Raw genomic sequence first — 25,658 nt, forward strand, 5'->3', positions numbered from 1 at the left:
CTTTGTGGGGCCTTAGGTGTAGGCCTTGAGGCTTCCTATCAGAGTTCATTCTTATGCTTAGACTCTTGAGATCGCTGAATAGGATGAATCCAAATGGATGCCTTTGTGAGGCCTTAGGTGTAGGCCTTGAGGCTTTCCATTAGAGTCCATCCCATAGTTAAGCGTTCTATGATAATCATGATATAATAGAAAGAAAACTAGAAGGTAGGTCGATTACTTGCGCCCCAAGTAACTTCGGACTTCTCGTTTATCAAGGATTGTCGTGGATGGGTTAAGTCCACATAAAGTTCTTTTTTATGCCTTGAGGCCAAGGACTTTCAAACTAATCAAATTTACATGCCTGCGGGCTTAGGACTTGGATCTAATTTAAGCATTGAAGATATATTTAAATCGGATCCAAGTATTGAGAAAGCTTTGTCATAGTGATTTTGCTAGAAACAGACTTGCATATAACTAAAAATATACAACATATTGCTAGACTTTAAAGAAAGAGAAGACAAAGACAGAACAAAGCAGGTCGGGCAAGATTAAACCTTATCAATTAAGGCTGATCGTCTTGCAGGTCCCTATCTTTGTGGTTCTGTCACAGGTCTGAAAGCTTAGAGGTGGAGAGGGGAAGGAGAATACAAAAGGGTGAATCGATACTACAACAAGTTAGAGCAGGGTAGCAGAGCTATTACAAAGTTTAGGAGAAAAGAGTATCCCGCGGGGGATAAAGGCTGGTCCCGAATGGGATGAAGGCTTGGCTGACTACAGCTTCGTTTGGAAGGCAAATCTGGCTTTGAGCAGAGTTTTGGCTTGCAGTTGTTTGTTTGTTTGAGTGTCCTTGCTCCTGTCTTCTCTTCCTCCTTTTATAGACTACTCGGTTCGGCTCCTGTAGCGACAGCTTTGCCCGAATGCGGTCTGAGGGTGATGACTTATCAGCTTTGTTACATGCAATGCCACCATAAAGTACTTTATGGGCTGTGCAGTCTGATCAGTCTACACCACTTGGTCTTTGGGTAGGTAGGCAAATGGCCTTTGTGACTTGTATCAAGTCAGAAAAGGCCATTTCCTGCCTTCCCAAGTTTTGGCTGGGCTTTGATCTTCTATGTTCGTCCAGGCCTCCTTTTGGGCCGACTCCATCCTTGGGCCAAAAATCAAGTTTTAATCCAAACAGTGCCCCCTTCAATTAATGTGAAAGTTGGAATCCCAAGTGTCGACATTGATTGAATACCCGCATGCATGCATATCCGTCCTTGGGAATTGGTGCTTCTGGTGCCCCTTGCTCTTCTCATGACCCTTGAACTGTCCTTTGAGCCCTATAAAATCTAGCTCGGGACTTCTCCTATCAAACTACCAACTTTCCTTTGGCTCTGGCCTTCAACTTCCATCCAACTTGAGCGTTCTTGTTTTCTCTTAGCATCTGAGAAATGGGTTTCTTATGTTTTGAGTGGAGTTTCCTAAAACTCCCCTTTCGCGAGAAAAGGAGGTTTCACCTGATGACCGCTTTCTCCAACACCCTTGGTCGACCGCCCCTCTATCTCCAACACCCCTGGTCAGGCGGCTTCCTCCCGATGGCTTGCCTTCCCGCAAGTTGTGGTGATAAGTTGGGCTTCACCATCACATATGGTGACAGCCCCGTCGGAGGATCCTCTACCAGGCTCATGTTGGCCGCACAATCCGATCACCCGATTGGGTTCCATCCATGAAGACGTCGGGAAACCAGCTGAAGACACCACCATACTCAGAGAGAATTAAATGTAATACATAGGATTGGAACTCTGTAATTTTCATCAATTTGTCGACATGAAATAAATACTATTTTAGCAATTTCTGTCTTTCTTCCTTCTTCGAATGTTTGATGAACAAAAAACACTGCATATGAGATTCCCGAAGCTCGTTTCACTCTGCCCCCTCTTCAATGTAACAATCCCTAACATCCCATAATGTAGGACAATATTTCTTTAAGAATCTAACATTAAAGGGATGTTTCTGCCCATTTCCTTCGAGGTCCGCTAGGTAGTATCCTCCTTTATTCAAGACTCGACTAATAATAAAAGGACCTTCCCATGTCGGGCTCCACTTTCCAAAACCCCGAAGCTGAGCTCCTAGCGGGAGAACTGTTTTCCATACTAAATCTCCCTCTTTAAAGGACTTCACCTTCACCTTCTTGTTATAAGCTCGGGCAACAACTATCTTTCCTTCTTGAATCTGGTTCAAGGCTTCAATTCGGGGTACATCCAGGTCTTCAATACCTTGACACATGGCTTCAATATATTCTGCACTATGTAACCCAAATTGGTTTTGAATTCTTACGGAACTAACGTTGATCTCCATGGGGAGCACTGCATCTTGCCCGAACGTCAAGGCATAAGGAGTTGTGCCTGTCCCCGCTCTTTTGGAAGTCCTGTATGCCCACAATGTGTTCCCCAACATCTCATGCCACTTTTTTGGACTATCTATCACCATTATTTTAATAATGTTGACCAGGATCTTGTTGCTAGCTTCGACCTGCCCATTTGACTGAGGGTAGTACGGACTAGATTGGATCATCTTTATCTTGTACTTGCTTGCAAACTCCTCGACTTCTTTTGAAATAAAAGATGGCCCACGGTCTGTCACTATAGTCTCGGGCACCCCATATCTGTGCAGGATCTTGGTCTCGATAAAATTCTTGACTACGGTGGAAGTTATGGATTTTACTGCTGATGCTTCCACCCACTTGGTGAAGTAATCCGTCGCTACAATTATAAAAGTATGCCCTTTACTGGAAGCTGGATAAATTTGCCCGATGAAGTCCATCGCCCATCCTCGGAACGGCCAGGGCTTGACCACTGGATTCAAAGGTACTGAAGGCACGTGTTGGAGAGGTCCATGCCTCTGACATTCTTCACAACCGCGGGCATAAGACTTGCAGTCTTTTTCCATGTCGGGCCAGAAATAACCATACCTTCTGAGTAGCCATCTTATCTTTGTCCCTGCTTGATGTGCTCCACATATTCCCTCATGTAGTTCGGCCATCACTCTCATGGATTCTTCCTGGCCTAAGCATTTTAACAGTAATCCATCTGGGGTTTTTCTTAACAGGTTCTTCGCCCATAAGACATATTTGGTTGCTTGCTGCCTATTCTTCTTACTTGTAGGTGAAGAGGGATCCTTCAAATGATGAATGATGGGTGCCCTCCAATCTTCCATCTTGGCTTCTAGAACCATTACATCCAAACTAAATCCCCGATCTAAGATGGAAGGAAGGTTTCTTGTTTGAATCTCGACATCTATTCCATACTTTCTTTCCTGTATTGGCACTCCTGAGGCTAGTTGCGCCATTTCATTGGCTGCCAAGTTAGACCCCCTAGGAATATGATTGACCGATATCTCAGATTCCCAGAAACTCAACAATTGTGTTGCTGCCATATAGTACCCCGCCATAGTGATATGTCTGCACCTGAACTCGCCATTTAGCTGGTTTATTACCAACTCTGAATCACCAAAGACTTTTACTTCTGGTGCCCCCAAATCCAACAGGATTTCCAGACCAATAATCAACGCCTCATACTCTGCCCGATTATTAGTATTTTCTTGGTAATCGAGCAGGAATGAGTAATAATGATACACCCCCTGAGGATTTATAATCACAATCCCAGACCCTGCAGCCTTCTGAGTGTGGGATCCATCGAAATACAGCTTCCAAGGAGTAATCCAGAGGCCCGTTACTTTTCTTATCTCTTGCTGGATCCAATCTTCTTTACCCGAAACATCACTTCTTGGTGGGATCTAAACGCTAGTAACCTCCAAACTTCCTGGGATATTGATTACCTCACTTTGAGGTTCCTGATGCTCGGTCAAGAAATCAGCAATTGCCTGGCCTTTGACTGCCATTTGAGGTACATACTGAAAGCTGAATTCTAACAGTGCTAGAATCCACTTCCCAATCCTTCCTGCTAGCATAGGCTTTGACAACATGTACTTTATCACATATGTTTTGGCAATGATGTGTACGTGACAAGGTAACATATAATGTCTTAGCTTGCTGGCAGTAAAATATAGAGCCAAACACAATCTCTCCACCGGAGAATATCTTGTTTCTACTTCGGTTAAAATTCTGCTGAGGTAGTATACGGCCTGCTCCTTTCCACCTTCATTATTTTGAGCTAGCAAACTCCCAACTGACTTTTCCGAAGTAGAAATATATAGCTTCAAGGGCTTTCCCCTTTGAGGTGGTACCAGCACTGGTGGAGAAGTTAGGTAGGCCTTGATGCTGTCAAATGCCTGTTGGTGGGTCGGCCCCCACTCAAAATTCTCTTTATCTTTCAATCTTAGTAAAGGAGTTAGCGGCTGGATTTTGCCTGCTAAATTGGCAATGAATCTCCTCAAGAAGTTGATCTTGCCTAGTAGCCTTTGAAGCTGCACTTTGTTGATGGGTGGAGGTGACTCCAATATTGCCCGAGACTTGTTTTTGTCCACTTCCACACCTCTCTGATGAACCAAGAATCCCAAGAAGTTGCCCGCTCTTACTCCAAATGCACATTTCTTTGGATTCATCTTCAATTTGTGGATCCGCATCCTTATCAATGTTTGCCTAAGATCTACTAGATGCTGTTCCTCTGTTTTAGATTTCACCACGATGTCGTCGATATATACCTCCATGCTCTGGCCGATTAGATCATGAAAAATGGCATTCATTGCCCTTTGATATGTTGCGCCAGCATTCTTGAGCCCGAATGGCATGACCAGATACTCATATGCCCCTATATGACTAGGACATCTAAAAGCTGTTTTATGAATATCATCTGGAGCCATCTTTATCTGGTTATATCCGACATTTCCATCCATAAAAGATAAAACTTTATGCTTTGCTACTGCATCTATGGATAAATCAGCCATAGGCATGGGGTACTCATCTTTTGGTGTAACGCCATTAATATTTCTGTAATCAACACAACATCGTACTGCTTTTGTTACAGCTTTTAAAACGGGTACGATGTTGGCCAACCACTCCACATATTTGGCTGGTCTGATAAAGCCAGCTTTCACTAGCCTCTCAATCTCTTCTTTGACCTTTTCTTCTATCTCCTTTGACATCCTCCGTGGTGCTTGCTTGACCGGTTTATATCCTTCCTTGATGGGCATTCTATGTTCCACCAAGGTTGGATCTAACCCTGGCATCTCGGTATAATGCCAAGCAAAACAGTCTTTGAGTTCTTGCAAAAGACAAATAATCTTGGCCCGATCCTCGGCCCCTAATAAACCACTGATCTGTATTGGTCTTGGATCCTCCTCAGTGCCTAGATCAATAACTTCCAAAGGATCCTGTACTTCGGGTGATGGCTTATCAGGTTCTGTACATAAAAATTCGACCAACTCTGGGCTCTCGGGCAAGTCGTCTGGCCCATCTAGAGCATATATGCACTCTGCCATTTGAATGGCCCTATCCAGTTCTTCACTGCAAGATTCCTCTTCATTTTCATGCTGGCTGGTCGAAGCTTCTCCCTGCCATTCTTGCTCTTCCTGCTCTCTCTCTTGTCTTCTTCCCTTCCCATATACCAACAGTCTTTTAATCAGGGATCTGACTGCCATGACCTGATCTTTCTTCTTTTGTCCAGTCATTGATGGTGTAGGGATTTTGGTATGAGGCAAGGTCTATCCCACTGCTCCTTAGTAAGAAGCATTCCTTGTTCCAAAAGCTTTTGGGCCATCACCTTGGTAGGGCGGCCGTTCTTATCAGCTCCTGAACATTTCAAGATTCCTACGTTGGGATTGTAGAAACTTGCTTCCGCAACATTGGCTGAGGGGAGGAACGGCCGTGTTTCGGCCTCTACTATCTCCCAAAAGCCTGGTCCTTCAACACCCGCTTCATGATATACAGCCACTTGTTGATGAAGAGTGGAAGGTATGGCTAAACTTTGATGGATCCAATCTCTTCCGAGTAAGGCTCCGTAAGTGGAGGTGCAGTCCACCACAAAGAATGCCAGCATTATCTTTTTGGACCCCAAGTCCACCTCCAAAGGTAATATCCCATGAGTCTTAGTGATAGCACCTGAGAAGCTAGACACCGTAAGGTCCGTGGGAATAAGATCTTCCGTACCTCTCCCCATCTTCCTCATCTGCTTGGCTGGTAACACGTTAACAGCTGCTCCTCCATCAATCAAAACTTTTTTGAAGGGCACACCCTCTAGGTGAGCTGAAACATATATAGGCTTCAGATGGTTAGCCAACGAAATACTCGGGCGGCTGAACACCATCTCATCTGTGTAAATCCTTAGAGGACCACCTTTGGATGCTTCTGAGGGCTCAGCCTTGCCCGAGTCCTCTTCTTCCGCTATATCCACATTGACTTGTGCCATCATTGGCTCTGTTGTTAAGTAATCACCCTCCATAGTAGCAGGTTGATCAGGTTTGGCACCAAACGTGGCGGATAACATATACGCCATGTTGATGTGGAAATTACTGGGCTCGAGTACATCCTCCTTTTTGCTCCTAATTTGGTCCATGAACTCATTTAACCAGGCCATCGCATCAGTTGGAAGCAGAGGTTCTGGTATCCCCTCCTGTTGTGGTTGATCCATGCCCTCGTACAGCGTTTGTTTCGGAACTTCACCAAAAGGATCCACCATTGGCAGAGAAAGTGGTTTTGCAACAGTTCCCATGTGAATAGGCTCCGGCTTCCATCCAGGAGTTGGTACCATGATCAGATCTTCTTGAGCTCTTCTCAAGATCCTATACTTCCCAGGATGTTGGTTCTGCGGCACATGATCCCCCACCCCCTCTGCTTTGCTGTTGGCTTTCTCTACCTCCTTCTTATTTCGCCAACGGAACTGGCTACTACCTCCAGATGTCGCTCTTTCCAACTTTTGAGTTTTTGAGGTTTCAGAGGTAGTGGGGGTCTTTAAGGAATTCATGTAGGCATTGTGCTGCCTTTGAACCCTTCTGATCATAGAGGCTCCCATTGGTTTGGTAGGCTGTCCGTTCTTCCCGACCACATACCATTTTCTCCCGAGGTGGGCAGGATTCCCTTTTCTGTCGGGGTTAGCTATCCCATCAGTTCTTTTGACTTCCCTCCCCATCTGGCCATTCTGAGGATGATCTGCACCTCTTTGGATTGTGGCCTCCATCTTTTCTGCCTCGTCAGAAGCTTCATGGTTTCGAAACACTTCTGACAAAGCCTTGGGTTGGGAATCACCTCCTAAGCGTTGAAAAACACTTCGGGAGGTGTCCTTCCTTGTCGCCTGCTTATTTTTCTCGCGGGCTTCTCTTCTTGCATCTTCTTCCTTCCTCCTGATTAACTCGCGATCAATAAGAACTCCGGCCGAAGGAATCTCGAGCTCACACTCACACTAACATTTACTGCACATAACCATCCCCTTGATTATGGCAGCCTTTGGATACTCGGGAAGTTTGTCTATTCTCTCTGTAGGTTTCCCTTTTCCTTTCTCCGCCCACATCATATTGAGCATATTTATAGGGGCCTCTGAAAAGGGAAATCCAGGGTTGATTACGTCCATCCCGTCTGGCTGGTTGTTTTTACGTCTTTTTCCTTTGGGAGGAACCACATCAATATCACTTCTAGAGCCCGATGAGGCTTTCTCCAAGCGTTGCAGCATTTGAAATAACGTGGTCTGCAAGTCTTCTAGCATATCTGTTTCTCTATCTTCTGATTAGAGATCCCACCGGGCGTGCCAAAACTATGTTCGTGGCAGGAATTTCCGCTGGGGATGTTTCCTGGCCGACGAGCACACAGCTCCCCTGGAGGTTGGCGCCGGTTGAGGGCTGCTGTCGGGCTTCTGCTTCGTTTCTGGGCGTTGTCGGGCAAGTCTCGTCGGGCAAGACTCTTCGGGCAAGGCTCTTCAGGCAAGGCTTAAAGAGAAGGACAGCGTTAACTTTGAGAGGTGCCTTTGTAGGGCCTTAGGTATAGGCCTTGAGGCTCACAATCAAGGTTAACATTCAGGTGCTCAGGCGTGCCACTGCCATCTTTAGCATGGCAGATGTAAAATGGTTGTCGTTCTTTCATTGTATATATATATATGTATCCAAGAAACCGTGTTAGTTACAACAGGTGCCTTTGTGGGGCCTTAAATGTAGGCCTTGAGGCTTCCCATCAATAACTAAACCAGTGCTCGAACACATCATATTTATTCTTGTGATTGTAGGAGTCTTCTAACTATTATATTTCTGATTACCCGAATCCAAGGAATAGAACGAACCCAAATGGGTGCCTTTGTGGGGCCTTAGGTGTAGGCCTTGAGGCTTCCCATCAGAGTTCATTCTTATGCTTAGACTCTTGAGATCGCTGAATAGGATGAATCCAAATGGATGCCTTTGTGAGGCCTTAGGTGTAGGCCTTGAGGCTTTCCATTAGAGTCCATCCCATACTTAAGCGTTCTATGATAATCATGATATAATAGAAAGAAAACTAGAAGGTAGGTCGATTACTTGCGCCCCAAGTAACTTCGGACTTCTCGTTTATCAAGGATTGTCGTGGATGGGTTAAGTCCACATAAAGTTCTTTTTTATGCCTTGAGGCCAAGGACTTTCAAACTAATCAGATTTACATGCCTGCGGGCTTAAGACTTGGATCTGATTTAAGCATTGAAGATATATTTAAATCGGATCCAAGTATTGAGAAAGCTTTGTCATAGTGATTTTGCTAGAAACAGACTTGCATATAACTAAAAATATACAACATATTGCTAGACTTTAAAGAAAGAGAAGACAAAGACAGAACAAAGCAGGTCGGGCAAGATTAAACCTTATCAATTAAGGCTGATCGTCTTGCAGGTCCTTATCTTTGTGGTTCTGTCACAGGTCTGAAAGCTTAGAGGTGGAGAGGGGAAGGAGAATACAAAAGGGTGAATCGATACTACAACAAGTTAGAGCAGGGTAGCAGAGCTATTACAAAGTTTAGGAGAAAAGAGTATCCCGCGGGGGATAAAGGCTGGTCCCGAATGGGATGAAGGCTTGGCTGACTACAGCTTCGTTTGGAAGGCAAATCTGGCTTTGAGCAGAGTTTTGGCTTGCAGTTGTTTGTTTGTTTGTTTGAGTGTCCTTGCTCCTGTCTTCTCTTCCTCCTTTTATAGACTACTCGGTTCGGCTCCTGTAGCGACAGCTTTGCCCGAATGCGGTCTGAGGGTGATGACTCATCAGCTTTGTTACATGCAATGCCACCATAAAGTACTTTATGGGCTGTGCAGTCTGATCAGTCTACACCACTTGGTCTTTGGGTAGGTAGGCAAGTGGCCTTTGTGACTTGTATCAAGTCAGAAAAGGCCCTTTCCTGCCTTCCCAAGTTTTGGCTGGGCTTTGATCTTCTATGTTCGTCCAGGCCTCCTTTTGGGCCGACTCCATCCTTGGGCCAAAAATCAAGTTTTAATCCAAACACATCGCAAAATTCAAATAGAACCTTGACCTTAGTTTTGAAAAATAATATTTGGAGTACTACTTTTAATTAACTGAAAGAAAATTTGCCAAGAAAACTATGTAACTCGTAAGGACTACATCATCTTGTCAGACTCATTGTAAAATAATGAAACCAAACAATCCTCAATCCGAGAAAACCAAAGCAAATGACAATCCTTGATGTTAAAACCGATGCCATATCACTTTATTCCACATCTCCGTGTGCCTCTTCATTCTGCCTCTCAGTATAGTCAGAAATGTGTCAAGTAAAAACTGATACAATGCGTCAAGTTTTCTGGCGTAGGCTTACGCCAGACCTTTTGAAGATAGCCCACCAACGAACCTTATAGAACTGCTCGACGAGCTCTGGACCCGTCTCCAGTTATGCTTTGAGATTCTCTAGTCCCTTATTTTGAGTCGCAGTGCCTCACATTCTGATTCTTCAGTGAAAGGCTTGAACGGTTTGAACGATTGAACCTGTCTAATATGTTTTTGATTTCTCTGATGGTGTGCTCAATCATCCTAGTCTCGCCCTTCACTCATGCAACATCCACGTCGAGCTTCCAAAAGGGCAAAACCACTTTTAAGATCATCCCTGTCCCCTTGCACCCAACCATTCCCTTCTTCAATTCGGTCCTCCTTCGCCTCCATTGTCATAGGCATCCATCATTGTTGTTTGTGTATTACTCTCTTTTCCTCTCCACTCTGAATAACAAGCAAGCTTCTGTGTACAAATCAAACTCAATCCCGAGTTTTGTTAATTCATATCAACCCAAAGTTTCAAAATAACAATCGTAAGTAAGTTCAGAGCTTTTACATCGGCAGGCAACAAATCTAAATTCTATTAATTGGGAACTACATTAGTCCAAATCCCAGGTGGCATTCGAAATCTATTTAGAAACCTAGAAAAAGAAAATTAAACCCTATGTGATAAGGAAAGAACATTTAATTCCAAGGTTAGGGGCGTATTGTTTGATAAAAGGATATATTTAAACTAAGAGAGTGAAAATAAATTGGTTGTTAACTCGTCATTCCTGAAATTCAAAATGTACATCACAAAACAAAAGTTTGATGCATAGTTGGCCTAAAGCACTATTGCTATATTTACCCCGTTAGAGCATCTTCATTCATGTTTTCTATGTAAAATTCCATTCATGTTTTCTATGTTAAATTTTAGATAAAAACACTAAAGAAAAGCCCCGAATCGAAGCTCCCTTGGCCAGAAATGCAAACTCAGGCGTACTATTTAGCAATAAGGTGACAACAAGCGCCTATATTTGGTAGCGATTTTCTTTTGAAAATATAAACTCAGGCGTACTATTTAGCAATCAAATAATTAACAAGTGCATGTTGAAATAAAAAATTGGAATCTCTCATTTTAACAAGTCATTTGCATTATCATAATGTCAACACTTCATTAATAATACAATCAACGTCATGTTGAACATAACGCGAAAAAGAAGTATGAAGTTACAAGCGAAAGAACTGGGCAGAAGACAAGATGTACATCGCCACAAAAATTAGTTATTGGCCGCTGGAACGATCGCCAGTGCCCTGTCCATTCAGCTTTAATCATATGTATGCTTGAAACTTTTATCCTATCCGGTACTATCAAATTCGGGCAATGCAAAACACCCAATGTCCGGAGTCTGGGCATGACTCCATTCTGATTCAAGCAATCCATGAAGAAGAAATTTGAGATGAGGAAAGGCTCCTGTGGGGCCGAAAGATGAGTTGTGTTGATAAAAGTGTTTTCTCCTTTCAGTTTTAGCTTTGAATTGTGAGAAGCTAATATCTCTAATTTTCCAACTAGATTCAACATGTATAAATTGGAAAATACCATGAACCATAATTATCCCTTCTTTGATATAGGACGACTTAGAGACTCAAGATGGTCACATCGGATACTACGTTGTTCACCAATCTAATGGTAAAAACTGTCAGTTACTACCAATTTTTTAACATTAGTTAACTCAACAAGAAAACTCCGCCTGTGTAAGTTTATCTTACATTGCCGGTCCCAAGCCCGGGTAAAGGAGGAGGGGGAGGGCGTCAGGTAGTCGACAACCGGCACTCCTCAATTACGTCGAATCCTTATGAAAATGAATCCAGAACGAAATCGCGCTAAAGCTAGGGCGTCACCCGTAAGTGGCGCGCTGTGTGGCCCAAGCACAGTGATAAGTGAGCAAGGGTTGCTGTATCTCCATCGGCACCCGGATGCAGTGTTAAATGAGCAAGGGGGCCATAGAAACTTCTTTTCAAACGACTCCACTCAAAGTTGTTTGAGAGCATATGCTCCTATCAACTTTACACAGGACACACAAAAGAAGTACTTTGATCCTATGGGACAGGGGATGGTGAAGAAGCTAGGACAGAAGGGTAGAGTTCAAGAGAGTAGAATGCGTTTAGGAACGTGGAATATAGGAACCTTAACGGGAAAATCTATGGAAGTAGTGGAAGTTATGGTGAGGAGAAGGATAAATATTATGTGCCTACAAGAAACTAAGTGGGTTGGCCCTAAGGCAAAGGATCTAGAAAACTCAGGGTTTAAACTTTGGTATTTGGGCACAAATAGAACGAGAAACGGTGTTAGCATCATCATGGACAAGACCTTGACACAAGATGTTGTAAATGTCAAGAGGGTAGGAGATAGAATCATGGCAATCAAGATTGTAATAGGACAAGAACTCATCAATGTGATTAGTGCGTACGCACCTCAAGTAGGGTTGGATACGAGTTCGAAGGAGAAATTTTGGGAAGACCTTGGAGACTTGGTGCAAGGAATTGCCCAGACGGAGAAGTTATTTATAGGAGGAGATTTAAATGGACACGTGGGCAGGGAGACAGGCAACTATGGAGGTTTTCATGGTGGCCATGGTTTTGGGGAGAGAAACGACGATGGGGAAGCTATCTTGGATTTTGCAATGGCATATGATCTCTTTTTAGCCAACACCTTCTTTAAGAAGAGAGAAGAACATGTGATCACCTACAAGAGTTGGTTGTCAAAAACACAAATAGATTTTCTTCTAATGAGGAAAGGGGATCGTATAACTTGTAAGGATTGCAAAGTTATACCGGGAGAGAGCTTGGCTAATCAATATCGCTTGTTGGTGATGGATGTACATATCAAAAGAGTGAGAAAAAAAACAAGACTTGGAAGTGCCCAAGGACTAGATGATGGAATCTAAAAGGAGAAAAACAAATCATTTTCAAAGAGAAAGTAATCACCCAGTGTGGGTGGGATAAAGAGGGGGAAGCTAGCCAAAGGTGGGATTCCAAGGCTAGTTGTATCCGAAAAGTAGCAAAAGAGGTATTAGGAGAGTCTAAGGGCTTTGCTCCACACCAAAAGGAATCTTGGTGGTGGAATGAGGAGGTACAAACAAAGGTGAAGGCTAAGAAGGAATGTTGTAAAGCCTTATACAAGGACAGGACCGATGAAAATGGTGAAATGTATAGAAGAGCGAAGCAAGAGGCGAAGAAAGCTATGAGAGAAACTAAGTTAGCGGCTTATGACGACATGTATAAGCGACTAGATACCAAAGAAGGAGAGTTGGATATCTATAAACTAGCTAGAGCAAGGGAAAAGAAGACAAGGGACCTAAACCAAGTGAGGTGCATCAAGGATGAGGATGGAAAGGTTCTTGCTACAGAGAATGCAGTCAAAGACAGATGGAGATGTTATTTTCATAATCTTTTCAATGAAGGACATGAAATGAGTACTTCTTTAGGGGAGTTGAGTAACTCAGAAGAGTGTAGAAACTACTCCTTTTATCGTCGAATCAAGAAGGAAGAAGTGGTTGTAGCTTTGAAGAAGATGAAGCATAGAAAAGCAGTGGGCCCAAACGATATACCGATTGAAGTGTGGAAAGTCTTGGGAGAGACAGGTATAGCATGACTTACTGACCTTTTCAATAGGATTTTGAAAACGAAGAAGATGCTAAATGAGTGGCGAAAGAGCACTTTGGTGCCTATCTACAAGAATAAGGGCGACGTACAAAATTGCATGAACTATAGGGGTATTAAGCTAATGAGTCATACAATGAAGCTCTGGGAGAGAGTCATTGAGCATAGATTGAGGCAAGAGACACGGGTTTCGGACAACCAATTCGGGTTCATGCCAGGGCGCTCAACCATGGAGGCAATATATCTCTTACGAAGATTGATGGAAAGATATAGAGATGGGAAAAAGGATTTACACATGGTCTTTATAGATTTGGAAAAAGCGTATGATAGGGTCCCAAGAGACATTCTTTGGAGGATTTTAGAGAAGAAAAGAGTACGAGTAACATATATCCAAGCTATAAAGGATATGTATGAAGGAGCAAAAACTGCCGTAAGAACTCATGAAGGACAAACCGAAAGCTTCCCCATAACTGTAGGATTACATCAAGGCTCATCCTTAAGTCCTTACCTTTTTGCGTTGGTAATGGATGAGTTAACAGGACATATTCAAGATGATATTCCTTAGTGTATGCTTTTCGCAGACGATATAGTGTTGATAGATGAAACTCAGGAAGGGGTAAATGCGAAGCTTAACCTTTAGAAAGAAGTGTTGGAATCTAAAGGTCTTCACCTAAGCCGATCAAAGACAGAATATATAGAGTGCAAGTTCAGTGCAAATGGAGGCCAAAATGAGTTAGGGGTGAGGATCGGAGATCAGGAAATACCAAAGAGCGATCGTTTTCGCTACTTAGGATCTATCTTGCAAAAGAACGGAGAATTAGATGGAGATCTCAACCATAGAATACAAGCTGGATGGATGAAGTGGAAGAGTGCATCCGGCGTGTTGTGTGACCGTCGTATGCCACTGAAGCTCAAGGGAAATTTTTATAAGACGGCAATAAGGCCGGCGATGCTGTATGGCACAGAATGTTAGGCGGTGAAGCATCAACACGTACACATAATGGGTGTAGCGGAGATGAGGATGCTTCGTTGGATGTGTGGGCACACGAGAAAGGATAAGATTAGGAATGAGGATATCCGAGGTAAAGTAGGAGTAGCCGAAATTGTAGGAAAATTAAGAGAAAATCGGTTACGGTGGTTTGGACATATGCAAAAAAGGCCTACTAACGCTCCGTTTAGAAGATGCGACTACGGGACAGAGGTTCAGGGCCGAAGGGGTAGAGGAAAACCTAGGAAAACTTTGGAAGAGACTCTAAGAAAAGACTTAGAGTATTTGGATCTAACGGAGGACATGACACAGGACCGAGCACAATGGCGTTCTAAGATTCATATAGCCGACCCCACTCAGTGAAGAAGGCTTTGGTGTATTTAACACAATACGTTGAAATGAAGCAAAGCTTATTTATTGATATCTCCGATAAGTTACAAATATGTACATATACATGAGTCAAAATAAACAAACAAAAGGAAGCCTTCACAAAGGTTACTTAGGAGAAGTCTCAGCAGTCAGTAGAGCCCCAGAAAGAGAAGGCACCGGAGGGGGATCATTCGGAGCCTCAGTACTGGACAGAACCCTAGAAGGAGGAGGCACCAGAAGGGGATCATTCGGAGCCTCAGTACTGGACAGAACCCTAGAAGGAGGAGGCATCGGAGGTTGATCATTTGGAGCTTCATTACGCGGTACAGCCCCAGAAGACGAAGGCAATAAATGCCTTTGGAATAAACCCACAAACCGCTGATGATCAAGTAAAACCTGACCATCAGATTCCTTCATCTGGTCAAGCTTCTTCTTCATGTTTGTAGCATAGTCATGTGCGAGCCGGTGCAACTGTTTATTCTCATGCTTGAGCCCTCTAATCTCTTGTTTGAGACTCATCACTTCAGCCGCCAATGATTCAACTTGGCGGGTTCGAGCAAATAGGCGTTGGGCCATATTAGACACAAAACCTGCACACTGAACACTTAAAGCCAGAGAATCCTTAACAGCCAACTCATCAGATTGTTTGGAAAGTAGTCTGTTATCTTTGGGATTGAGAAGGTTCCTGGCCACCACCGCAGCAGTCATATCATTCTTCATCACGGAATCCCCAACGGTAAGAGGACCAGTAGGGGATAAGAAGGATGGGCGCCATATGTTGTCTGGAGAATGCGTGGCTGCCTCTTCAACAAGGTTCAAGTCAAAACGACGGTCGGAGGGGCCAGACATTTTCAAAGGTGTTGAAGAGAGAAGAGGTCGGACAAATCAAGATCTTAGAAGTGCAAGAAGGGAGCTTCTACTGGTGAAGATTCAAGTGTGCTTTGGAACTTAATGCCAGCCTCTATAAAAATCTGCACTCTACGGAGCTTCAGAAATCGAAGAGGCGCCTGCCCAGAAATCGAAGAGGCGTTTGCTTTCTCAAAAGTTGGGCTGCTCAGAGACCACGAGGGCCGATCTCAGAAATCGAAGAGGCGTTTGCTTTCTCAAAATCTGGGCTGCTCAAAGACCACGAAGGCCGATCTCAGAAATCGAAGAGGCGCTTGCTTTCTCAAAAGCTGGGTTGCTCAGAGACCACGAGGGCCGATCTTATAAATCGAAGAGGCACCTGTTTTTTCAGCCTTATCAGCACCTGTCATATGCACACTCAGCTTTGCTGAAATTACGGGCATTCTGTTGAAGATTTCTGGTGAAATAGAAAGCACATGAATCTTACTGTTCAATCTCCACACGCACCATCAACTCATGGGTACCACAGATAACTTTGCCAAAGATCTCTGACAAAGTTTAGACACGTGAAGCTTGCAGCTCCCACTACATCGCTATGACCAAGAAGGGTAAAAGAATAGCAAAGAAACAACACTAACAAAGTTTAGACACATAAATTTTGAAGGTCTAGCTACCATATTATTACCCACAAGGGTAAAGAAACAGCACCACTGCTGGATAATTGGAAAGTCTCTGTGTGTCAACCTCTGTGCTTTGTGGCAAGGTAGACTAGCAAACATGCACAACCTTTACTCACATTCGAGAAAACACTCCCAACAAGATTGCTTGCTCCAAAATCGAAAAGGCACCGTCCTCCGAATCTCGAGAGCCAAACTCCCAACATGATTACTTGCTCCAAAATCAAAGAGGCACCGTTCTCCGAATCTCGAGAGCTAGATCCTCGATAGGATTGCTTGTTCGAAAATCGAAAAGGCACCGCTTTCTCAACTTCGAAAGTGTAATCTTCACATGCAACATCAGCTTTTCAGATACCACAGACCACTTTTTCAAAGTGTTCTGACACACGTGAAGCTGGCAGCTCCCACTACTGTGCTATAACCAAGCAGGGTAAAGGAATAACATTACTACTTGTTGTTAGGGAAACTCCTATATATGTCGACCTACATCCTCAATGGACAGGCAGACCTGCAAAAATGCTCAACCCTTCCTCATATTTGGGAGGGCACTCCCAACGAAGCCTCTCGAAATACTCAGCTTTCTTTCCCCCCGATAATACCTCTACAAACAAGCTACACCAGAGCAAGAATATCTCATATCATCAGGGTTAAAAGCAAGAGTATCCCATATCATGCTTTTTTTCCTATCTTTTCCTTTGGCCTTGTTCTTACCTGCAAGACAAGGAGAAAGAGAGCAATCAGTCAGCACTTGGAATCAAGCTTCCAGTCAGGAACTGACTGCCTGGAACCCCTTACCTGATTACTTACCTGGCATTGCTCTCGAGTACTCATCTTCAACATCTTATGCTTCCAGAGAAGATACCACATCTGCTTGAGGAACATATAGGGAAAGTGAGAAGGATACAAGGAAGTATGTGGAGACAAGTGTAATAGAACACGTGCCGATACATCCACTACTTTGTCAACAGCAAAAGTATCCCATATCAGCAGGGTCGAACGTACTCTAGATTTGATGGACTTGTTTTGACCCTCAAATTCTTCAGTCGGCCTTATACTCTAGAGGAAACCAGAAAAATCCTCCAGCCAGTTCAAGAATAAGCCTGTGGAAAGTTACTTCTTCAAAAGCAAAAGTATCTCATATCATCTATTCTCCTTTTCTTCTCTTTATCCTTCATGCTGCCTGCAAGATAGAGAGAATGAGAACAATCAGCCGGAACTCGAAATCAAACTTCTGATCTGGGACTGATTGCTTGGAGCTTTGATTGCTTACCTTGTATGTCACCTCTTTCAGCAGATCCCCTAGCTCGGCGACTTGGGGGACTCCTACTACATGGTTTGTATCGCGCTTGACCAAGCCTGAAACTATAAGTAAGCTTCAAGTGAAATTGATACATTACCTTGTGCATCTCCACCAGTTAAAATACCACCCCTGGATGGAGGAAGAGTACTTCTAGAGAAGATGCCACATCTACCTATGAGACAGATAAGGCAAGTGAAGACGAGAGCTTGAACCTATGTCATTTGTACTAAATCATTCACTTGTACTCACTAAAGGAAAGCTTGAACGTATGTACTTGTGTAAACCCTTCACAATTAATGAGAACTCCTTTACTCCGTGTACGTAGCCAATCTGGGTGAACCACGTACATCTTGTGTTTGCTTTCATGTCTCTATCCATTTACATACTTATCCACACTAATGACCAGAGCAATCTAGCGAAGATCACAAACTTAATACTTTCTGTTGTACCAAAGTCCTCACTGATTGTGTGCATCAACAATCCTTAAGTCCTTACCTTTTTGCGTTGGTAATGGATGAGTTAACAGGACATATTCAAGATGATATTCCTTGGTGTATGCTTTTCGCAAACGATATAGTGTTGATAGATGAAACTCAGGAGGGGTAAATGCGAAGCTCAACCTTTGGAGAGAAGTGTTGGAATCTAAAGGTCTTTGCCTAAGCCAATCAAAGACAGAATATATGGAGTGCAAGTTCAGTGCAAATGGAGGCCAAAATGAGTTAGGGGTGAGGATCGGAGATCAGGAAATACCAAAGAGCGACTGTTTTCGCTACTTAGGATCTATCTTGTAAAAGAACGGAGAATTAGATGGAGATCTCAACCATAGAATACAAGCTGGATGGATGAAGTGGAAGAGTGCATCCAGCGTGTTGTGTGACTGTCGTAGGCCACTAAAGCTCAAGGGAAAATTTTATAGGACGGCAATAAGGCCGGCGATGCTGTATGGCACAGAATGTTGGGCGGTGAAGCATCAACATGTACACAAAATGGGTTTGGACATGTGCAAAGAAGGCCTACTGACGCTCCGGTTCGAAGATGTGACTACGGGATAAAGTTTCAGGGCCGAAGGGGTAGAGGAAGACCTAGGAAAATTTTGGAAGAGACCCTAAGAAAAGACTTAGAGTACTCGGATCTAACGGAGGACATGACACAAAACCGAGCGCAATGGCGTTCTAGGATTCATATAGCCGACCCCACTTAGTGGGAAAAGGCTTTGTTGTTGTTGTTGTAGTTAACTCAACAAGAAGTGTCCCCAGTTATGAGATTCAATATTGCCTTCAATAGGGAATGGCAGTTTGAACTCTTCACTTTTCAATATGGAGGGTAAATATAAGTGGTTCAACAGTTTCATCTTCGAAAAAATGTGTCAAATTCTCATGGTTTTTACCCTTTTTTACCACGTAAATCCAAAATCTCTAAGCACATTAAATTCGCCAAAGATGATGGCAACTTGGAAAACGAGTAACTTTAAGCTCAAAAACTCACTTGGTCACCAATATTATTTGAGACATTAAACTTTGCCATATATTTTCTAGCTTCAATACCCTTAGCAATTTTAAGTTTTTGACCAGTGAATCTATTTTCTTTTCCTAAACGATTACTGTAGCCAAAGTGAAAGAAGGACCTAACATACGTGCATGACAATAGATGGCAAGTTCTTTGAATTTTGGTAATTGTTGCTTTTTTTTTTTTTTTTTTTTATCGTGGCTCCAAATAGTTGACAATATGTAAGAAGTTCACCTTTTTTGCTTTCAAGACACACAAGTCTCGTATAAGATCATGGTAACAGCAAGTTTTGATCTTCCTATCAAGTGAACTCATTCTTCCAATTTGAACCAAACACCGGGATTTCAACTGAATTTAGCAATCATGGAAAATTTAGAATATGAATGTTTATTTAATTGAAATCCAGGTGTTTGGTTCAAGTTGGAAGAATGGATTAAGATCAAAACTTGTCGCATCCATGATCTTATGCGAGACTTGTGTATCTTAAAGCAAAGAAGCTGAACTTCTTACGTATTGTCAATTGATTTGGTATCATGATAAAAAACAAACAACAATTGCCGTTTGAAGATTTACCATCTATTGTCCTAGAATAAGCAACAAATATGTTCCAGCAAAAATTGAAAAACATGTTAGGTTTTTACTTTGACTATAGTTATCGTTTTGAAAAAAAACAATATATTATTACCGTCATTGTTAAGAACTTAAGGGTGTGTTTGTTGCACCAGACTATCTCGAATTGGACTAGCTGCAGGGACTAAGTTGGACTGGCTTAGACTAGACTAAGTTGGATTAACTTAGTGAAGCGTTTGATGCAGTATCGGACTAAGAAGCAGGATAATGAAGAAATAAAAAATAAATAAAAAAACCCGATGATATATAACAAAATATTAAAGTTATTTGCTTCAATCCAATAAAAAGTAGCAAATCCGCAATAAAAAGAAATTGAGGAACAAAGCTAAACATAAGCAATTCTTGGAAACGAAATTGAGAAAACAAAGAAACAATTCCAGAAAATACAACAGTTGACTCTAAGCCACTTATCCTTTACATTCCCAATTCTTGTCTTGCCTTGGGAGTGCAAGGAAGGAACAGAGGTTCTCTGCCATTAACGAAACTTCATCCAATTAACAAAACCCAGAATCACCATTTATGGCTACGAATCCCTACATAGCCAGAAGGGGAAATTGCAAAATAACCCATAATCCACTCCAAGTTTCATCTTTTAATCCCATAAATTAACGAAATTTCATCCAAATTAACAAAATCCAGAATCCAAAATAACTAGAAGAAAAATAACCATAATCTAGAATAACTAAAACCCATAACCCAATTCGAAAACAAGTAATTAGACGCAAAAATGGAGACGATGATCAAGTTAGAGAGAGGAATGAGAGAGAGACGAACAGGAAAGTGAACAATGGACGCATGGGCTATGACGACGTTGGGTTGTCTAGGGGTTTTCTTTGCATTCTCAAATGAGAAGTTGAGCCGGACGAGGACGCATCGAGCAGGAGGAGGACCAAGTCGAGCAGTACATGGACACAATCAAGCAAGACGAGGATGCAAGCAACGATGGTCTTAGCAGTTCGCTGGTTTTCGGAGTGCCTCGCTAAGACCGTTTAGATATGGATTTAGTCGGGGCGAGTCCCCCCTAATCCCATTAAAATTAGTCCCTCCAGCTAACAAACAACAGACTACTCTAATCTTTAATCTAGTCGAGTCCAGTGAGGACCAGTGAGGCCAAACAAACATCCCCTAAGGGGCGTTTGTTTGTCCTTCTTAACTTTCACTAGACTAGATTGAAAATTGGAGAAATTAGGTTTTCATCCTTCAGTTTGCTACTCCATTGATTAAAATCCTATTGCTTTTCAATTTTTGATCAAGGTCCTTGGGTATTAATAACATCATTAATTATTTCAATAATAAAATATTTTTTTATTTCTAAATATATTCATTTAATGTTAAAAATATTACAATTAGTATATTTATATTTATGGCTAAATTTATTATCATATATTTTTAGTTTTAGTTTGTACCCATTTTTAATTTATAATTATTTTTTAATTTGTACCAATTTTCTTTTCAGTTTTAATTTGTACCCATATATTAATTTCTTTTTGTGCCCATATTTTTTAAAGTTTATTTGTATTTGTACCCATATATTTTTTTATTTGTACTTTTTAGTTTGTACCCACTTTTAATTTGCAACATTTTTTTTTTAAATTTGTAGCATTTTCTTTTTAGTTTTATTTTGTACCCATGTATTAATTTCTTTTAGCAACTCCGCCTATGTCTTACATGGCCGGTCCCAAGCCCGGATAAAGGAGGAGGGGGAGGGCGTCAGGTAGTCGACAGCCGGCACTCCATGATCACGTCGAATCCTTATGAAAATGAATCCAGAACAAAATAGCGCTAAAGCTAGGGCGTCACCCGTAAGTGGCGCGCTGTGCGGCCCGAGCACAGTGATAAGTGAGCAAGGGTCGCTGTATCTCCATCGGCACCCGGATGCAGTGTTAAATGAGCAAGGGGGCCATAGAAACTTCTTTTCGAACGACTCCACTCAAAGTTGTTTGGGAGCATATGCTCCTATCAACTTTACCCGGGACACACAAAAGAAGTACTTTGATCCTATTAGACGGGGGAGGGTGAAGAAGCTAGGACAGAAGGGTAGAGTTCAAGAGAGCAAAATGCGTTTAGGAACGTGGAATATAGGAACCTTAACGGGAAAATCTATGGAAGTAGTGGAAGTTATGGTGAGGAGAAGGATAAATATTATGTGCCTACAAGAAACTAAGTGGGTTGGTAGTAAGGCAAAGGATCTAGAAAACTCAGGGTTTAAACTTTGGTATTCGGGCACACATAGAACGAGAAACGGTGTTGGCATCATCGTGGACAAGACCTTGGTACAAGATGTTGTAGATGTCAAGAGGGTAGGAGATAGAATCATGGCAATCAAGATTGTAATAGGACAAGAACTTATCAATGTGATTAGTGCGTACGCACCTCAAGTAGGGTTGGATACGAGGTCGAAGGAGAAATTTTGGGAAGATCTTGGAGACTTGGTGCAAGGAATTGCTCAGACGGAGAAGTTATTTATAGGAGGAGATTTAAATGGACACGTGGGTAGGGAGACAGGCAACTATGGAGGTTTTCATGGTGGCCATGGTTTTGGGGAGAGAAACGAGGATGGGGAAGCTATCTTGGATTTTGCAATGGCATTTGATCTCTTCTTAGCCAACACCTTCTTTAAGAAGAGAGAAGAACATGTGATCACCTACAAGAGTGGGTCGTCAAAAACACAAATAGATTTTCTTCTAATGAGGAAAGGGGATCGTATAACTTGTAAGGATTGCAAAGTTATACCAGGAGAGAGCGTGGCTAATCAACATCGCTTGTTGGTGATGGATGTACATATCAAAAGAGTGAGACAAAAGAACAAGACTTGGAAGTGCCCAAGGACTAGATGGTGGAATCTAAAAGAAGAAAAACAAGCCATTTTCAAAGAGAAAGTAATCACCCAGTGTGTGTGGGATAGAGAGGGGGAAGCTAGCCAAATGTGGGATTCCATGGCTAGTTGTATCCGAAAAGTAGCAAAAGAGGTATTAGGAGAGTCCAAGGGCTTTGCCCCACACCAAAAGGAATCTTGGTGGTGGAATGAGGAGGTACAAACAAAGGTGAAGGCTAAGAAGGAATGTTGTAAAGCCTTATACAAGGATAGGACTGATGAAAATGGTGAAAGGTATAGAAAAGCGAAGCAAGAGGCGAAGAAAGCTGTGAGAGAAGCTAAGTTAGCGGCTTACGACGATATGTATAAACGACTAGATACCAAAGAAGGAGAGTTGGATATCTATAAACTAGCTAGAGCAAGGGAAAAGAAGACAAGGGACCTAAACCAAGTGAAGTGCATCAAGGATGAGGATGGAAAAGTTCTTGCTACAGAGAATGCGGTTAAAGACAGATGGAGAGGTTATTTTCATAATCTTTTCAATGAAGGACATGAAAGGAGTGCTTCTTTAGGGGAGTTGAGTAACTCAGAAGAGTGTAGAAACTACTCTTTTTATCGTCGAATCCGGAAGGAAGAAGTGGTTGTAGCTTTGAAGAAGATGAAGCAAAGAAAAGCAATAGGCCCAGACGAGATACCAATCGAAGTGTGGAAAGTTTTGGGAGAGACAGGTATAACATGGCTCACTGACCTTTTCAATAGGATTTTGAAAACGAAGAAGATGCCAAATGAGTGGCGAACAAGCACTTTAGTGCCTATCTACAAGAATAAGGGCGACGTACAAAATTGCATGAACTATAGGGGTATTAAGCTAATGAGTCATACAATGAAGCTTTGGGAGAGAGTCATTGAGCATAGATTGAGGCAAGAGACACGGGTTTCGGACAACCAATTCGGGTTCATGCCAGGGCGCTCAACCATGGAGGCAATCTATCTCTTACGAAGATTGATGGAAAGATATAGAGATGGGAAAAAGGATTTACACATGGTCTTTATAGATTTGGAGAAAGCGTACGATAGGGTCCCAAGAGACATTCTTTGGAGGATTTTAGAGAAGAAAGGAGTACGAGTAGCATATATCCAAGCTATAAAGGATATGTATGAAGGAGCAAAGACTGCCGTAAGAACTCATGAAGGACAAACTGAAAGCTTTCCCATAACTGTAGGATTACATCAAGGCTCATCCTTAAGTCCTTACCTTTTTGCGTTGGTAATGGATGAGTTAACAGGACATATTCAAGATGATATTCCTTGGTGTATGCTTTTCGCAGACGATATAGTGTTGATAGATGAAACTCAGGAAGGGGTAAATGCAAAGCTTAACCTTTGGAAAGAAGTGTTGGAATCTAAAGGTCTTCGCCTAAGCCGATCAAAGACAGAATATATGGAGTGCAAGTTCAGTGCAAATGGAGGCCAAAACGAGTTAGGGGTGAGGATCGGTGATCAAGAAATACCAAAGAGCGATCGTTTTCGTTACCTAGGATCTATCTTGCAAAAGAACGGAGAATTAGATGGAGATCTCAACCATAGAATACAAGCTGGATGGATGAAGTGGAAGAGTGCATCCGGCGTGTTGTGTGACCGCCGTATGCCACTGAAGCTCAAGGGAAAATTTTATAGGACGGCAATAAGGCCGGCGATGCTGTATGGCACAGAATGTTGGGCGGTGAAGCATTAACACGTACACAAAATGGGTGTAGCGGAGATGAGGATGCTTCGTTGGATGTGTGGGCACCCGAGAAAGGATAAGATTAGGAATGAGGATATCCGGGGTAAAGTAGGAGTAGCCGAAATTGAAGGAAAGATGAGAGAAAATCGGTTACGGTGGTTTGGACATGTGCAAAGAAGGCCTACTGACGCTCCGATTAGAAGATGCGACTATGGGACAGAGGTTCAGGGCCGAAGGGGTAGAGGAAGACCTAAGAAAACTTTGGAAGAGACTCTAAGAAAAGACTTAGAGTACTTGGATCTAACGAAGGACATGACACAGGACCGAGCACAATGGCGTTCTAAGATTCATGTAGCCGATCCCACTCAGTGACTTGGATTTTCCAAGTCTCCAACCGAGAAGTTTTCCTCACTCAGGAAATTAAGGGAACACTACCTCAACCTACATGCTCCACTCACAAAGCTCCAACAAAAGAAAATTCAAAGAACTTAGAGAAGAAGGCTTTGGTGTATTTAACACAATACGTTGAAATGAAGGAAAGCTTATTTATTGATATCCCCGATAAGCTACAAATATGTACATATACATGAGTCAAAATAAACAAACAAGAGAGAGCCTTCACAAAGGTTGCTTAGGAGAAGTCGCAGCAGTCGGTAGAGCCCCAGAAAGAGAAGGCACCGGAGGGGGATCATTCGGAGCCTCAGTACTGGACAGAACCCTAGAAGGATGAGGCATCAGAGGTTGATCATTTGGAGCTTCATTACGCGGTACAGCCCCAGAAGACGAAGGCAATAAATGCCTTTGGAACAAACCCACAAATCTCTGATGATCAAGTAAAACCTGACCATCAGATTCCTTCATCTGGTCCAGCTTCCTCTTCATGTTTGTAGCATAGTCATGTGCGAGACGGTGCAACTGTTTATTCTCATGCTTGAGCCCTCTAATCTCCTGTTTGAGACTCATCACTTCAGCCGCCAATGATTCAACTTGGCGGGTTCGAGCAAATAGGCGTTGGGCCATATTAGACACAGAACCTGCACACTGAACACTGAGAGCCAGAGAATCCTTAACAGCTAACTCATCAGATCGTTTGGAAAGTAGTCTGTTATCTTTGGGAGTGAGAAGGTTCCTGGCCACCACCGCAGCGGTCATATCATTCTTCATAACGGAATCCCCAACGGTAAGAGGACCAGTAGGGGAGACGAAGGATGGGCGCCATATGTTGTCTGAAGAAGGCGGGGCTGCCTCTTCAACAAGGTTCAAGTCAAAACGACGGTCGGAGGGGCCAGACATTTTCAAAGGTGTTGAAGAGAGAAGAGGTCGAACAAATCAAGATCTTAGAAGTGTAAGAATGGAGCTTCTACTGGTGGAGATTCAAGTGTGCTTTGGAACTTAATGCCAGCCCCTATAAAAATCTGCACTCGACGGAGCTTCAGAAATCGAAGAGGCGCCTGCTCAGAAATCGAAGAGGCGTTTGCTTTCTCAAAAGCTGGGCTGCTCAGAGACCACGAGGGTCGATCTCA

The 25,658-nt window shown here is 42.7% G+C and overlaps 1 protein-coding gene across 1 annotated transcript; it reads right to left on the reverse strand.

Annotated features, from left to right (window-relative positions):
- Positions 1 to 14,269: 14,269 nt before the first annotated feature.
- On the reverse strand, positions 14,270 to 25,428 carry LOC126593152 (uncharacterized). The gene is made up of 2 exons (XM_050259060.1): positions 25,170 to 25,428; positions 14,270 to 15,225 (listed from the first exon to the last, which is right to left on the reverse strand). The coding sequence occupies exons 1-2, from the start codon at positions 25,426 to 25,428 to the stop codon at positions 14,762 to 14,764; spliced, it is 723 nt and encodes a 240-aa protein (XP_050115017.1). The 3' UTR covers positions 14,270 to 14,761.
- Between the last annotated feature and the right edge of the window lie 230 nt (positions 25,429 to 25,658).

This window comes from Malus sylvestris, chromosome 12, assembly GCF_916048215.2.
Source record: "Malus sylvestris chromosome 12, drMalSylv7.2, whole genome shotgun sequence".
In the NCBI taxonomy this organism is placed as follows: Eukaryota; Viridiplantae; Streptophyta; class Magnoliopsida; order Rosales; family Rosaceae; genus Malus; species Malus sylvestris.